This window comes from Charadrius vociferus, unplaced genomic scaffold (genome assembly GCF_000708025.1).
Source record: "Charadrius vociferus isolate BGI_N301 unplaced genomic scaffold, ASM70802v2 scaffold162, whole genome shotgun sequence".
NCBI classification, from domain to species: domain Eukaryota; kingdom Metazoa; phylum Chordata; class Aves; order Charadriiformes; family Charadriidae; genus Charadrius; species Charadrius vociferus.
In genome coordinates, this window is record NW_009647236.1 from 4,730,594 (window position 1) to 4,745,365 (window position 14,772).

Consider the following 14,772-nt stretch of genomic DNA (forward strand, 5'->3'; position numbering starts at 1 on the left):
AGCCAGCCCGGGGCAGGACACGGCTGTTCGCCGCCGCTCCCTCGGGTTCCCAAATCCCTAAGAGGGGTTTGTCCCTCGGGTATTTCCCAGCACAACACGCTTTCAGGCTTTTCCGACAGCGGCTGGCACAAGCAGCCTTATTGGTAGAGATCCGTGTCAAGGTGTTTGATCCTACCGAGGACAAAGTAAACATTAAAAACATAAAAAAACCCCACATGTGTATAAAAGCAAGGGTCACAACAGCTAATGCCAACCTCCCTCTGCCACGGGGGTTTGCTCGACAAAGCAATGTAGTGCTAAACACGCATGCACCAACATACAGCTGCCTGACTTTCCCCAGGCATGCCGCACTTTGGAGCGGTAAACTCATAACCACAAACAACTACCTACAGCTGTTTTCATTAAACGGCTAAAAACAGGAGTAGGCATTACACGGTTTCAAAATATGACTGAGGCATATCTTTAGATAGCATACCTTTCAGCCACAAGTTAAAGGACAAACAAAGCCACTTTCACTTCTGTTGCCCAACACAGCCAGGGCCTTTATTACCAGTCATAAGAAAATAACTGGGGAACAGCTAATGTCGCTAATTGAATTCACTAACACGTTCTGCACCAGTCCGTGGGCAAATCAGACTGCCCTTGTATAGAAAGCGCAATGGTTTGAGGGAAGCTGAGAAACTTTCAGCTATGCATTTTAGGGATCTATAAAGCTCTTTCCTGTGGTTTTGTGAAGTCAATGTTACCAACTTCTTCTAAAAAAGGATTCTTGCACTCTGCTCAATTATTCTTAGCTCAGCAAGATATAATAAGTTGTTAACGGTCACAGCGCAAGATCAAACCAGACTTGCTTTATTGTATCAGAAAGGATTAGCTGCGAAGGCAAAGAAGGGCACAAATTTTCTGGGTCAAACTTCTGCTTCTGAAAGGATGGTTTGAGAAGCCCTGAAGCTTGAAAGGCTGAATCTAAACATGAATTACTTTGCCCCCTCAAGGTGATGGTCTATACTGGGTTTTTTTTCCTCAGTTCTCTTTGTATACAGAAACAAAGGCTACAAGAAGCAGCGGGACACGTTTTTGTCTTTTTAACTGGGAGCATAACACATCAATAACTTGTTTCACACTAGACAAAAGTGGTGGCATGGCACAAGCAATACCACAGAATACCACCGACATAAGTGAAGCCGCTGATTTTTGCCCCCTAGGGACAGATGTAGAAACAAGAACAAGACACTCCATACAGGTTTACTCCAGCAAACAACCCCCCACCAACACACCATGCTCTCACCAGGCAACTCTGATGTGGAATTCTGTTTGATTGGTTGTTCACAAGGGAAAACAGTCAACTCCCCCTCTAACCACCCAAACATGAAATCAACCCAAGCCCTCTTTGATCTCTAAAACACCCTTTTTGCACACAAAGGTGCACATTTTTTTTACTTTTTTTTTTTTTTTTAAAAACGGCCTTCCCTGAGAAGCTGCTGGGGAAGGCAGAACTGTTGTCCTGGTAGATGTTTGCCACAAGAAGCCCAGCTCATCAGAAATTCCGATCCCTTCTCACACCTCTAGACTTACCTGCTACAATGACTCTGGAGACAGGTGAAAATCTCTACCCAGCAAAGCATAAGGAGAACAATAGGAAAATAAATCCAACTCTAAGGAAGAGGTCTCATGGGAATTGAGACTGATTAAGTTAAGATCTTGTTCCATTAGAAATAAGGAGCACTGTGTTTGTTTGGGATTTGAATGACCTGCCTAATTAGATTTTAATTTGTTCCTTCTCCCTTAAACTGGAAGGATATTTGACACCCATAAGCCTCAGGAAAATAACGCAAAAGTATAAATGGCATTGCTCTTACTGTCAATAGCAGCCATTACTAAACTTGTTTTATCAATCTCAAAAGCCTGTGGCAAAACAGGAATTTTGGCTAATTTTATAAACTGATATATTATTGAAAGCCTCAGTGGATGTGGAAGCAGCTATCTGTTTGATCAAGACCGGTGTCATGTCTCTTCCAGACCTACATTAATGACTATTTTCCATGATGCTTCCCCCTTTCACCAGGAGCATTTAAAAAAACAACGGTGAGGTAAAAGCCTAAGAGACTCACTCTGAGCACATTTTGCAATAGGAATGGAAAAAAGGTGGAATTTTCCTTGAAAGAAAAAAGTATTTACATGGACATTTAAAAAAAATAGCCTAAGACAGAACCATCTTAAGAGGACGGTACCCACTGATTCCCAGAGGAACCAAAGTTGAAGGGCACCAAATGCACAGTATTCTACTCTAAGCAAGATCTGAAGGAGAAGCTATGAGCTAGAGAATTACAATTTGGCAAGGGGACCAGGAGTCCTATGAGAACAGTGACACAAAGTCAGGGGAGAGCATCTTGATGGCCAAAGTAAGCTTAGGCATGGAATAGCACATAACCATTTACTGGTTTTCTTACACAATGCAACTCATTTCTAACAGACAGAATACAACTTGTTCAACTGTCTAAGACATGCAATACTTAAGTGCAAGGCAGAATGGCCACAAGATGGAGATCTGGGAAAGGGCATGCTGACCCTACCGAGAAGTTCTGCAGGTGGTGAAAGCTTAAGGTACATCAGGTAAAGCAGATAGGTTGTTCTTTAGAGGTGAGACCTCATAACACGAAATCTATGCCCAGGAAGCATTGAAGAGGGCAGAGCCGGTGACTGAAAATGACCTCTGCATGTGTGGTTTGAAGCAACTGCAATTCCATTCCTTTGGATCCAAATCCTGCAAATGGGGGATTATCTACCATCAGGTGGCGCAAACCAGCACTGTGACAGCTACAATCAGTGTTACACTTCTGAGGACACCAGAAGGACTTTATTTCATAATTTAACATTTGGATGTCATCTCCAGGTCTAGCAGATGCACTCCAGATAACTAAATTACCCATAGGCTTTAAAATATCTAGCTATTTGCAGAGAAAAAAAATAAAACCATCTCCTCTTGGAATTGCTTCCAGAGCTAGATTCGGGGGTTTTGTCACACGCCTAACAAATTCTGACAGGACCCTTTGATCACCAGGGCCCAGAAACACCAGGCTTCATATACTCAGGGCATTGGATACCATGCCAGAGCCCCAGATGAGATGTACAAGATCTTTCAAATGTATGCTGTCCCCTGCCGTGGGGGGAGAGGGGGAGAAAGCAGTAAAACTGCTTGGATGCAGCAAGGGCTTTCTTCTTCAGAACAGGTCAGTAGACAGCTGTCATTGTAGAAGAGGCTGTGGATCCAGCTCTAGCAACTTCATTTTCTGCTTGCGCCTCCTCAGTGCCCCTCTATAGCTTGATCTAGTTTGGTTAAGCAGTAAAGAATCATAAAGCAGGCTATCAGACGACTTGAAACACATTCTAGCAGAGAATCAGACTTTACTACATTGCAGAGGTAGAACCTCAACCAAACAGAAATCTTGTTTCAAGAAGCAAGTACAAGTATATCACATTAAAAAACCCTACATACACCTCATGGTAATGTTCCATTTTACAACTGAACTCTGAGCAGAAATTCACATAACAGACATACTTCAGCGAGGATGCAAGAAAGCTAATAGCAAGATTAGAGAGAAAGAATAAGGAGAGCTCCCAAGCTACTCAGATGGTCCCTAAAACCTGCTGACTTAATTTCATCTTACACGCAGCCCATGACTTCTACTTCCGTATCTATCCTTTAGTTACTTCCCTGAGGTGAAGAATTTTTTCTACTGTGACTCTCACTTCAGTGGCAAAGATAGAAACACACAGGAAAAACTAATAGTCAACAGCAAGAGCTTGTTGCCTCTGTTCCAGCCCCACAGATAGCTTCATATACCTCAATGCCCATACATCCACCCTCCAGCACCACAAACTAACCAACTGAATAAGTTCATTACCATTCCTGACAAACTTTGCCTAATAAAAGAATACCAGCTTAATTGCAGTTGCAAGTTCAAGTCAAAGAATGACATAGTACATTGTGGGTTTTGCAGTGCTACTGCTGGATTCAAGGTGAGTGTGATGTTAACTGGTATTTGATATGAGTAATAAGAGATTTGCAGGAAACATTGGTTTTGACTTAATTGGCACTTTCCTTTATTTTCAGCTTTTGTTTGACAAAAAGTGCCTCTGGTCTGCCTTAAAATTCATCTAACAAAAAAAACTGTGTGCACTACATATAAGTAGTACAACAGCTGTAAGCCTTTGGGGACCACTGTAGTGCAGTTATATATGGGTATTTCAGTGTTCTATTGCAACTGTGTTGAAATATTTAAACAACGAGAGCCATAAACAGGAAGGAATTGGTTTACAAAAATTGCATTACTTACAGTGATGTTGTGCAAAAGCATCAGTACATTTTTAGAAAGATTAGCTTAAGTGTTCGCAAATTGCAATATAAATCAAGCTAACTAGCAGAAATTGCCAAAATACACTTCCATATCATACAGCCTGCCTTTGTTGCATTTATTCAAGGTCAGGGGCGTTGTAATGAGTTGGTTGGCAAAGTTTCAGATAACTTATCTGAGAAGGTGACTTTTGGCTTTTTCTTTAAAAAGAAAAAAAGCTTTCACCGAAAAAGCCTCTTGCCTTGTTGATTACAAATTAGCCATAGAAAGTGTGAAGCAAATGCATGCCAATTTAGTAATATCTGCTTGAGTTGGTAACCAAGAGAAGCACACAACCTATCTTCAAAGACAAAACACTCCAACATAAAAGTCATAGATGGCATGAGAAGGAAAGGATGGGAAGTTTATCTGGGATCTGAAGTACACCAAGCTGAAGGAGAACATCAGATTAGATTTCTGTCAGAAAGAAAAAGCTAATTTATTATAGAAAGCCTCTTATCCTCCAAAGACATATCTGCTTACATCAGAAAAAAAATACTATTTTGCTGGTACCTGGGGTTGAGTAACACTTCCAAGCTTACCTTATCCAGCAACACATTCTGCCATAAGCGGAAGATACTGAGGTAGCTTCTGTCTCTTGCACTGAATGATGTGAAGAAAAACTGCAAGAAAAACAAGTTGCAAAAAGCTCACTTGTAGGTATTTTTCAGAAACCTGGAATGCTTCTTTGTATCTTGAATATATATACAGTTTTCAGCAATGGCATGCTCCTCTCACACCCAAACCTGGGCTCATACTTCTCACACTCCACACTTTTTATCACTTTCAGTAAGTGAGAGTTAGTTCCTCAATATCCACATAGTATATAAAGACACTTGTTTTTCTGGACATCCAATTGCAATCATTTGTACTTTTGGCATAAAGGAAAAGCTCCCCCTCAACTAACTACACAGTTAAATCTTTCTCCCACTTCCAAATCAGAGGTGGAACAAATCAGAGATGCATATGCCTATTTCTTACAGGCCACAGCCCTTTCCATCCTTCCATCTCATATTGCTTTTACTAATCTTTTCACATGAGAAGATGTGAAATTAGAATAGGAGATCAAATTAGATGCATCATTTGCAGCATTAGAATCTTTCCCATTCAAGAGTTCGTTTAGCAGAGAAAGAGGTTTATCTTCTTTGATGATAAAAGTGAATATTTAATAAATTGAGAGGGAACAGCCAAATATGAGGAATCACAGCTCATTCATAAAGAACAGCTCCAGATTCACCCTGGAAAACTATTCTCTGTATCCAGCCAAGAATTATTGTTTTCAGCAATTTTCTTCCAGGACCACTTTAAATCCAGTGAGATTTAAAGTGAGATCCAGTGACATCACAAAAATATCAAATTCAAGGACACACATTCTGAACTCGTGCCCTGAATTTTCAGTTTTCAAATGGATTTCCTTTGAAAATCTGTGGGACAAAAAAATTCCCTACTTGCTGGTTACTGCATCAACACTAATCTGCAATCAAACTAAAGCTGAATTATCAAGACAATATGCCCAGGGACCAAAACACCAAGTCTGTCTTCTAATCCTAACTACATTTAAAGATTTGATGGGGAAGTTACTTAGGTAAATTTAAAACTACAAGTGCTCTGCCCTGGACATTATAATTAAAAAAAAACCCCAAACCATATTTAAATACAGGTTTTCACCTTCTCTCCCTTTGTTGCTATTTGTATGGCATTTGGAATGAGCCGAGCAGTCTTCTCCTTTGTCATGAAAGTGATATCCTTCAAGGCAATAGAAATCTAAGCAGAAACAGAGTTAATAAGACTTATTAGAAATAACTGTTAAGACTAAAAATTTACAGAGTCACAGAACATGCAAGAAGAGCTCAAACTAATCCCAAACCCTGGGATGCAATTCATTTGAGACCACAAAAGCAATTACTGTCACCACTTGCTAACCTTAACAGCAAGCATTCCAAAGTACAAGCAAGTTAAGATGACTTAAGAGTAATCTCTTCTTCTTTCATACCAGGACTAGGGAAGCAAGTAATTCTTTCTTCTTTTCTTCCATTCCTCCAGCAACACTCAAAGATTAAGGGCATAATCCCAACCACATACAAACCACAGATCTGAAACCAACCCTATACATAAGGCAGGACATACATCATAACAGACTATCTTGACTATGTTGTCTCACACAAGTTTGCAATCTAGTCCATTTTCAGAGGTTTATTTGCCATCCAGACACGGCAAGGAAATCGTCCTGCTTGGGTGTGTTTGCCTTGTGTATTAGTACTTGAAACGTTTCTGTTTGGAAGAACATGGTCTGACTGGCTGCAACAAGCCCTTTCCATTCAGCCTACCCCCTTCCCTTGAAGGTAAGGCTGTGCTGCCATTCAGCTTAGAGAAAGGAAGAACATACAGTTGGCTTTTGGTTTTTCCTGTGTGTGCAGAAGGTCCTCCACACTCTCTCTGCATCAACACAGCCTGCTAAGGAGATCCCAAAGCTTGGCTCTAGCATTGTAGCTGATAAGCTCAGATTGCCTTAAGATATCACTCTGCTAGGCAGGCAGGAACAGGTTACCAGGATGTACGCTGTTTTGGCTGAAAAAAAATCAGTCTTTGACTAGTTTATACATTCAAGTATGTAATTTCAAAGCAATTAAAAAAAATAATCTCAAGTCCACAATAAGAAACATTCAATCATCAAATCCATCTGATGAAATTAAGCTTGGTTTTCAGTTAAGCATTTTTGCATGGCTGCTTTGTTTTAAGTACACGAGGTATTTGTTGTCTGTCCTGTGTATTTCAGCGCACACATAGTAGAATTTAAGAGATTAACTTAAGGTATGAGCAGTCTCACAGCTGCAGAACATTTTGATACATCTCCATCACCTATTAACTAGGTTACCTTTCCTTTCTCATTTGCTGCTTCATGCTATTTCTACAGCAGACACAACAACTACTTGAATGAAAAATTTTAACTCATTAACCTAATTTGACAGAAATAGAGGGCCAACGTCACAAATACCTACTTTTGCTCATACTGTTCAAAAGCTACAGACCACAATATGAGAACTTACACAGGTCATTTATAAAATTATCAGCATCTAAGAATAGCTGAAGAGATTTACATGCGAGACCAAACCAAGTAAAGTTCAATGCTGGAGAGTTCTTGAACAGGCAACACCATGTACTGTATCATGCTCCTGATCTTACAGGAGTTTACATGTTACACCCTTTATAGAGCAACTCTCCTTGGTAAAGAGAGGCAAATTGTCATCCAGAAATGTAAGAGATCAGCTTTAGTAACTCCTGAACTCCTTCCTATGTTGAATGACTGACTGAGCAGGCTTACTTCAGTATTCAGATGTCTCCAATGCTATTCTCATTTTAGGGAGCAATGGATCTGCATTTCCACACAGGGATGCAGACTCTTTCTGTTCAGCACAAAGTTACTAGCATGAGATTTACAGGGTAAGATTTGTTTGAGGGACTGTTATATCCTGATAGTCCAGGACAAAGAAGAGGTGGGGTTCACGTGAGCCAAGAGATCTTACTGTGGTCTCCCATCGGAAAATGTTGCTGTGGAAACAGAGCCAGTTTTCAGAGAGATACAAGCGTCCTTGCAGCAGGATATCCTTCTGGAGTGCACAGGCATAATCTATGTACAGAAAGCAAGAGCAAGTTTACTCACTTACTGCAGCTCAGTTGACTCAAACCTGTTAACTTAAAATGAGATAAGGGTATTACAATACGAATAAAAAGTGATTTCTTTCACTCTTCAAAAGTCTGCGAAGGCAGACTTGTACTGGGTTGCATCCAGACCACTGTCTGGGAACACCCCAAAGCCAGAATTGATGGAAGTATCTGTGTGACAACAGCACTCCATGTATCAACCCTCTGTGCATTAGCCTATATTTTCAGGGAAGAGATATCAGGCAAGATCAGGAGTACATGGAAGAAGTATTCCTAAGTCAAACTCCAAAGCACCTAAACAACAGAATACACAAACGTTTTATAGTATAATAGATTATACTATACTCCTACATCAGAGTAGTTCATGTGTTATAGTAAGATAATAGTTTTCCACTAAACAGATCCTATCACTAGTTAAAACTATCTGCAGAATGAGACTCTAAAATGTAGCTTGAAGATATCCAGTTCTCCAGGCAGGGGATATTTTCAGAAGCTGGCTGTCATTTTTATTATGATACTGCCTCTGGCTGAAACATCCCTATTGAGAAACAGATTTCATCTAGAATGCAATTACCCATCATCAGATACCTGCTAATTAAGAACAAGAGCAGAGGATTTGGTTGCACTTTTAAAAAGCCTCTCAGAGAACTTTCATCATTTCAGAGCCTGAAGACTCAAACAAAAGGAATTTTCAGAAGTACTACTTCTAGAAAGTTAAGGCAGATCCCTTTTGGAAGCTCCAACCTAAAGAACCTTACCTTATGTATAGAAAATACCCAGAATGCACCTATTCATGCAGGATGTTCATGATTTTAACTTCAGGAGGTATCAAAGAGTTTTGTTAATTTGAAAAGCACTGTATCTGGTATTGACTGAGTCAGAATTTTGATTTTGTGTACAACAAGACGATGAATACAGTTCTTGTTCAAGTACCAAGAGGTTCAGGAGTCCCTCACCATCCTAACTTCAAGGTAACTCTGCATCTACAGAAGCTTTTATGATGTTTTTTAAAATTCTATTGAGTTTTCTCCTCAAATAATCAAGTGGAAATAAAGTTTCTTGCAACAAGCACGAGGCGTGTATACAAGCCCTTGGAGACATAACTGCAAACAGAATTACATAAACCTAAAGGAATCCAAACCAGTAAGTTGTAAGTGCATGTTTAAAGAGAAGTCAGGCACCAAAATGCTGGGAAAGCAGGGAGAGGGAAGGTAGCAGGAGTTTGAGGTTAAGGACTTGAGGAAAGCATTACCAAGAAGTTTGCAACTAACTTATGTGTTTGGGGGAGGGAGAGGGATTCAGATCTATAAATATTGGAGCACTGGGCAAGTGATGAATAATACCACCACAACCTACCTACACAAAAGAGAATATCAAAACAAAAGGGAGAGATTAGCATTTCTCCTTCTAAGCTTTCAGATCCAGTAACTTAAGATACTGCTTGTAAACCACATTTTCAGACAAATGAAAGTTAGTGGCAGCCCTTTAAACTCCCATTTCGAAATTCTACGTAATTTCTTTTTCATTATAAGAAAAGAATTATATTTCACATAATCTTTATATACAGGGCTCATTACAGTGACATTACAGTCACTTCTTTTTTAACAGCTAAGTTAAAAACAGGAGAATTTACAGTTCTTTTAATGAACAGCAGCAATTAATTGCTGCTTTGAGCACTGTAAAGCCTGTGATAAGTTTCTCTGCATCAAGCAAAGGAAGAGCTGTTTGCTTGGAAGATGCAAAAAGCCCTTCCAAAGGAGCACTGCTGTTTATGGGGTAAAAAAAAAAATGTATAAAGTAATGACTTTGCTTCTGATGGAGCAGGTGCTACATTGCTGAGATTAACCCATTACTAAATCTCTCCTAGTCCTAGGCAGTCTGTTCATTGAAACTGCTTCAGAGTTTGCTCCATGGCTTTCTATATCAATCCTCTGTAAAGAAAAAACATCCCTTTAAAGTAATATCCTTTTCTTTTCTGTTTTACTTCTGTACTGAACTCAAGTATTTTAAAGATGCAGGAAGCATTTCAAAGGATAACTGCCTCTTTCTGAGGCTGGAAAAGGACACAGGGTTTCTATGTTTCTAAAGTGTTTCTATGCAAGCGAAAGCTCTAATTTCTCTCCCATTAACCTGGAAGGAACTCAGCATGCTGCAAGAATATACTGACAGCCTCTCAATATTCACTTCCTTAAGGGTTGCATAAGATGAGAGATGACCTTTAAACAGTCACAATGCCACTTCTGTATAAAAATACCCCCCAACTCTTGGACAGTGTATTTGTTCCATAATGCTCGGTCAGCCGCAAGGCAAGTGATAAAAGAGGGAATAAGGTGCACCACTGCATGCAAAGAAAGTAGGGTTACATGCTTGCCTTCTTTGGATTTTGCAGTGGAGCAAAACAGGGTGTCAGAGCTCAAAAGGAACATTTCAGTGCCAAGAAGCTATGCACCATAGTGCACAGCATTATAAGTCAGGATAAAATGAAGATTGGTTAGTGTTTTCCAATGATCCCCTATGATAGCTGATGGGAATTACACACTTAAATACTGGCTTTTTTTGTCCTCATACCACATAGCTGACATTTGTCTCTGAAAAGAGTCTTTTCAGTTACAAGCACCCACTGTGTCACTCAGTCCCAGAAGTCACACTAATCAAGATGCCTAGGGCAAGGGTCTAGGCTTAGTTCCAGGGCACAGGGGAAAAGGTTCTGCTAAGTAGGTGGACCATCCTTAACAGAGTCACTGAAGCAACATCCCTTATCTTTGTATCCAAGTACCAAACCATTACAGCTATGGAATCGTTCCCTCCACCCTCAAAATCTATGGTAACTGACTTAGTCATAACTACGTGCCTCTCTAAAGTAAAAGATAAGACTTAGACACTTACAGGATAGAAAATAAATGGTTATGACACTGCAAGGAGTAACAAGTTGGTTGTCCGTGCTGGAAAGAACATAAAACAAATTCACCGCTCTCAGGATTTATTCCTACTTCTGCTCTTCTTGCACTTGCATCGCACAAGTCCGTCAATGCACATATGTTGAGTTTATGTGCTCAGTGCTCACCCTGACCCTGCCTGGTGACGTTTCTTTCCAGCTTGTCATCTAACAGCTGTCAGACAGTCACATCTCCACTGCTGTCAGGAAGAGTTTTTGTCTAAAAACCCACTAAAAAGTAGCAGCAGGAAAAGACATTGAGGCTCCCATCCCATATCTAGATGAACTGGAGGATTCTGTATCATCTCCACTTCTCAACCCCCAAAAGGAACCTGTCTTCTCTGCCCCCCCCCAAACAGGCAGTACAGGAGATGAGTATGGACCAGACTTTCCCTGGAGGTATTTGATGCTAGTTCACAGACAGGAGAATAGGAAGGTATCAGCTGTAGTTAAGAGTTTACTACAAAAAAAAAAAAATCACCTTGGCACTACTGCAATCTGGAGTTATCAGTCAGAAGACAAGTACTTTTGGTGTGATTACGTCTTACCTACTATGAGTCTCTCCGAGTCTGGCAGATGAGAAAACTGTCTCTTGAATTCCTCACTCCTATATTTGTAAGTGGAACTTGAGAGCTACAATAAAGAATCGTAAAAGGTTAAGCAAACATTTATTTTCAGCCATCATCTGTCTTCATACGGGATGTATAATTTTATCTTGAACAAATGAACATCAAAAGAGCAATAAAGAATAGGTGGTATCTAAATGTAGTCATCACTGTAACTTTAAGCTTGCTTCTGTAAGAGTGTGCTTCCAGTATTTAGGATAGAATGGGCCAAACTGTTCCCTGTATGAGGCCAGATGCCAATCACAAGGCATTACAGTTTTATGATGGCAATCTGCTCCACTCATAAGGACATGAGAGCCCCTTCCAGGGCTAAATCTTCTAGCACAGATTAAATGAAGAGGCAGGAGGCCACAACAAAGGAGGTGACAGAACAGATCAAGTTGTCATGCAGGCCAATAGCTGGACACAAGGACACAACACAGAACACCAATTTCTAATTGCAGTATCATTTCAGGAATACTACAATGTAGTGGGGTTTTTTGCCAGTTGCTATAATTAGACCTGTAGGAACAAAGGCCAAAGTTTCTTCCAGTAAACACAAATAGCAGCACCACCATCACCTCTTGATCTCCAGACCTGTTCTACATTTCACCCCATATTTAAAAAGATTACTGTCTAAGGTTCATTTAGGATTCAAATTAGGTGGTGAACTCACAGCAACAAAGATTAATCTTGATGGACTTTAACTCCTTATTCTTATAAAGAAGTGCCCCTGCTCCTATTCAAATAAAGAACTTCAGCATGTTCTCCAGAAACGATTCTGCTGTAAAAGGTATATTTTTCATTTTGCAGTAATAACAAGGTTGTATTTTTTTTTCCTCCTACAGATGTTGGTCATTTATTTTAGGGGCCATTCTAACTAAATGCTGTATAAGGCAATGACTCATCTGGACTATAGTTAAGACAGGAAGAAGTCACTTTCAAGTGTTACAAAAACCAGGTATAAGTATGGTGTAACAGAGGCTTTTATACTTTTTTTTTTTAACCTTTCTAAGGATCTCAAGCATGTGGCTACTGTTCTCTCCTTGAGCACTTGAATTACTCCAAAGCTTGACATTCACCATTAAACCCATCTCTACCATAAGATCAGTGGCTATTTATGTTCAGGGCAGGGAAAGAAAGAAGAAAGGAGGCAAAGAAGCACTTTTGACTGTATGACCTTGCAGCAGGTTTACTAAAAAACTCAGTTTTAGCACTCCCGCAACAAGTTAGTTGGTCACTACCCTGTCATTATGTCTGTGCTTGTCATCAAAACAATCCCAGAACAAAGACAGACTATCTTCAGCTTGAGGGTCTTTTAATAAAGAAGTACCAATAGTGCCCTCACCTCAAAGTTCTCACACTTTGCTATTTTCCACAGAAGAGATTGCTGCCTCTCACTGTTCAAAAGTTCTCTGAACGCCACACTACACACACATCCTATGATGGTCTGTCATCTACCTGTACTTGAGAATCAAGCTCTTTGGCCACAAGAACACGTAAGTGCTACTTCAAGGTTAGGTATTTAAGTGCACACAAGAGAGGACAGTCGCCCTGACTCAGTTCAGCTTTTAAAAAAAAAGTTAATGTTACTTTCTATTACCATCAATAAAAGAAAGTCTTTATGTTTAACCACTGGTAAGTACATATTTGCTGTCCACTAATATTCTGAGCATTGCAATGCAAAAAGGCAGTAAGGGAGGGAGACAGAAAAAACATTCCCTCCCCTTCTGAGAAAAGTAAGCATGAAAGCTTTAGGTGCAACTAACAGGCCAACATGTTAGGCATGTCCTTTAAACTGTATGCTTCCAGCTATATTTCAGCTACTTCAGAGATTATGAAAATAACATTCTTGGAGAGCACGTCATTTACTAAAAAGCAGGTAGGCTAAAGTTTCTTGACCTTGCCACATTGAGCCCTGAAATTCACACTTTTAACTGATCATCTGAAACAGGCATCTAACGACCCTACCACTTTGAAGATATGGAGGTCTTTGCCATTACTCTGGAAGGAGACATGGGGAAAAACAGAAAGTTAACTCAGATCTATAAAGTTGCCACCTGTAGTTCCAGAGGCCCTACAGTTTACAGAGTAATACCTCAATTGACTGAAGTCTGAGCTTGTGATGACAATGCTAACATACAAGTGGAAAAAGAGAACTGGTCTGCCACGAGAGCAAAAGAAGGTTCAATCTTCAAGCCTGATTTATGAAACCATGATTTTATTAGCCATGCTTTTAAAGAGCGAAGTAGTTTCTCAAACACACAGTATACAAGACATAAGAGCTACAGTGAAGTTAAGCATTTTTGTGGTTATAAGAAAAAGCGATCAGGAAGAGAATAGGAACATTACAGTATCACAGACACATTTATATTAGTGCCTCAATCAGCGAGTTCAACAGATCCAAGAATCCAAACTGAAGATATCTTGAGTTTTACTTCAAATTTGTTTGAGAGTATAAAACTTACTTGTCTATGCAAAACATAGCTTGTCTGAGAAACTCTTGCTAGAATTTAAAAGTGTTCTTTGTCATAAGTCACAGATAGGCTATAAGAAATTCTCTCATTAACTGTCGATTTCTACTGAGCTCTTCAGACATTTATGAAGAGGCTGCTCTGAATCCTTATCTAACCAGCAGAAAAAAGTGAGCACATTGAAACTTTTTAACCTTATCTTTTCCTTACTTTGTATGAAAACTAGCTTGCTTAGATCTGTAATTATTATGTACTCAGTGTGTGGCTTGGTGATAAAGAGATCACTCAATAGACTTGGGAAACGACAGGGACAATTTTAACACTATTGGCGCTATCTATTTCCTTAAAGTGAAAAAACCAAGACATTTCCATTTCTACGAATGCAGTATCTCTCATAATCACTATTATAATATTCAAGACATGACAGTATTTGAGGCAGGTTGCCACCTCTGGGTTACGAAACTTACCATCAAATATTAAAAGAAGAAAGGCATAAATTAGGCTGTAGTATGGCATTTAAGAGATGAAAACAGCAACTAATTTTTAACACATGCACATTTCTAAGTTTAATTATAACTCATCAGGCAAACATTTTGCCCGAGGATAATCTTAGGCATTTATGGGTATGCTATATTTAATCACTAAGAAAATTATTAAGTCCAGCCAACAACATATTAGCATTCTTTATCTGAAGCCATAAA

The 14,772-nt window shown here is 39.6% G+C and overlaps 1 protein-coding gene across 1 annotated transcript in view; it reads right to left on the reverse strand.

Annotated features, from left to right (window-relative positions):
• GRAMD1C (GRAM domain containing 1C) overlaps positions 1–14,772 on the reverse strand; it is a 53,329-nt gene that overhangs the window by 24,266 nt on the left and 14,291 nt on the right. The window contains exons 2-5 of the mRNA XM_009879916.1: positions 11,541–11,625; positions 7,919–8,022; positions 6,063–6,158; positions 4,937–5,017 (exon numbers count right to left, since the gene is read on the reverse strand). Coding sequence (XP_009878218.1) covers positions 4,937–5,017; positions 6,063–6,158; positions 7,919–8,022; positions 11,541–11,625 — 366 coding nt within the window. The remainder of the gene's footprint in view (positions 1–4,936; positions 5,018–6,062; positions 6,159–7,918; positions 8,023–11,540; positions 11,626–14,772) is intronic.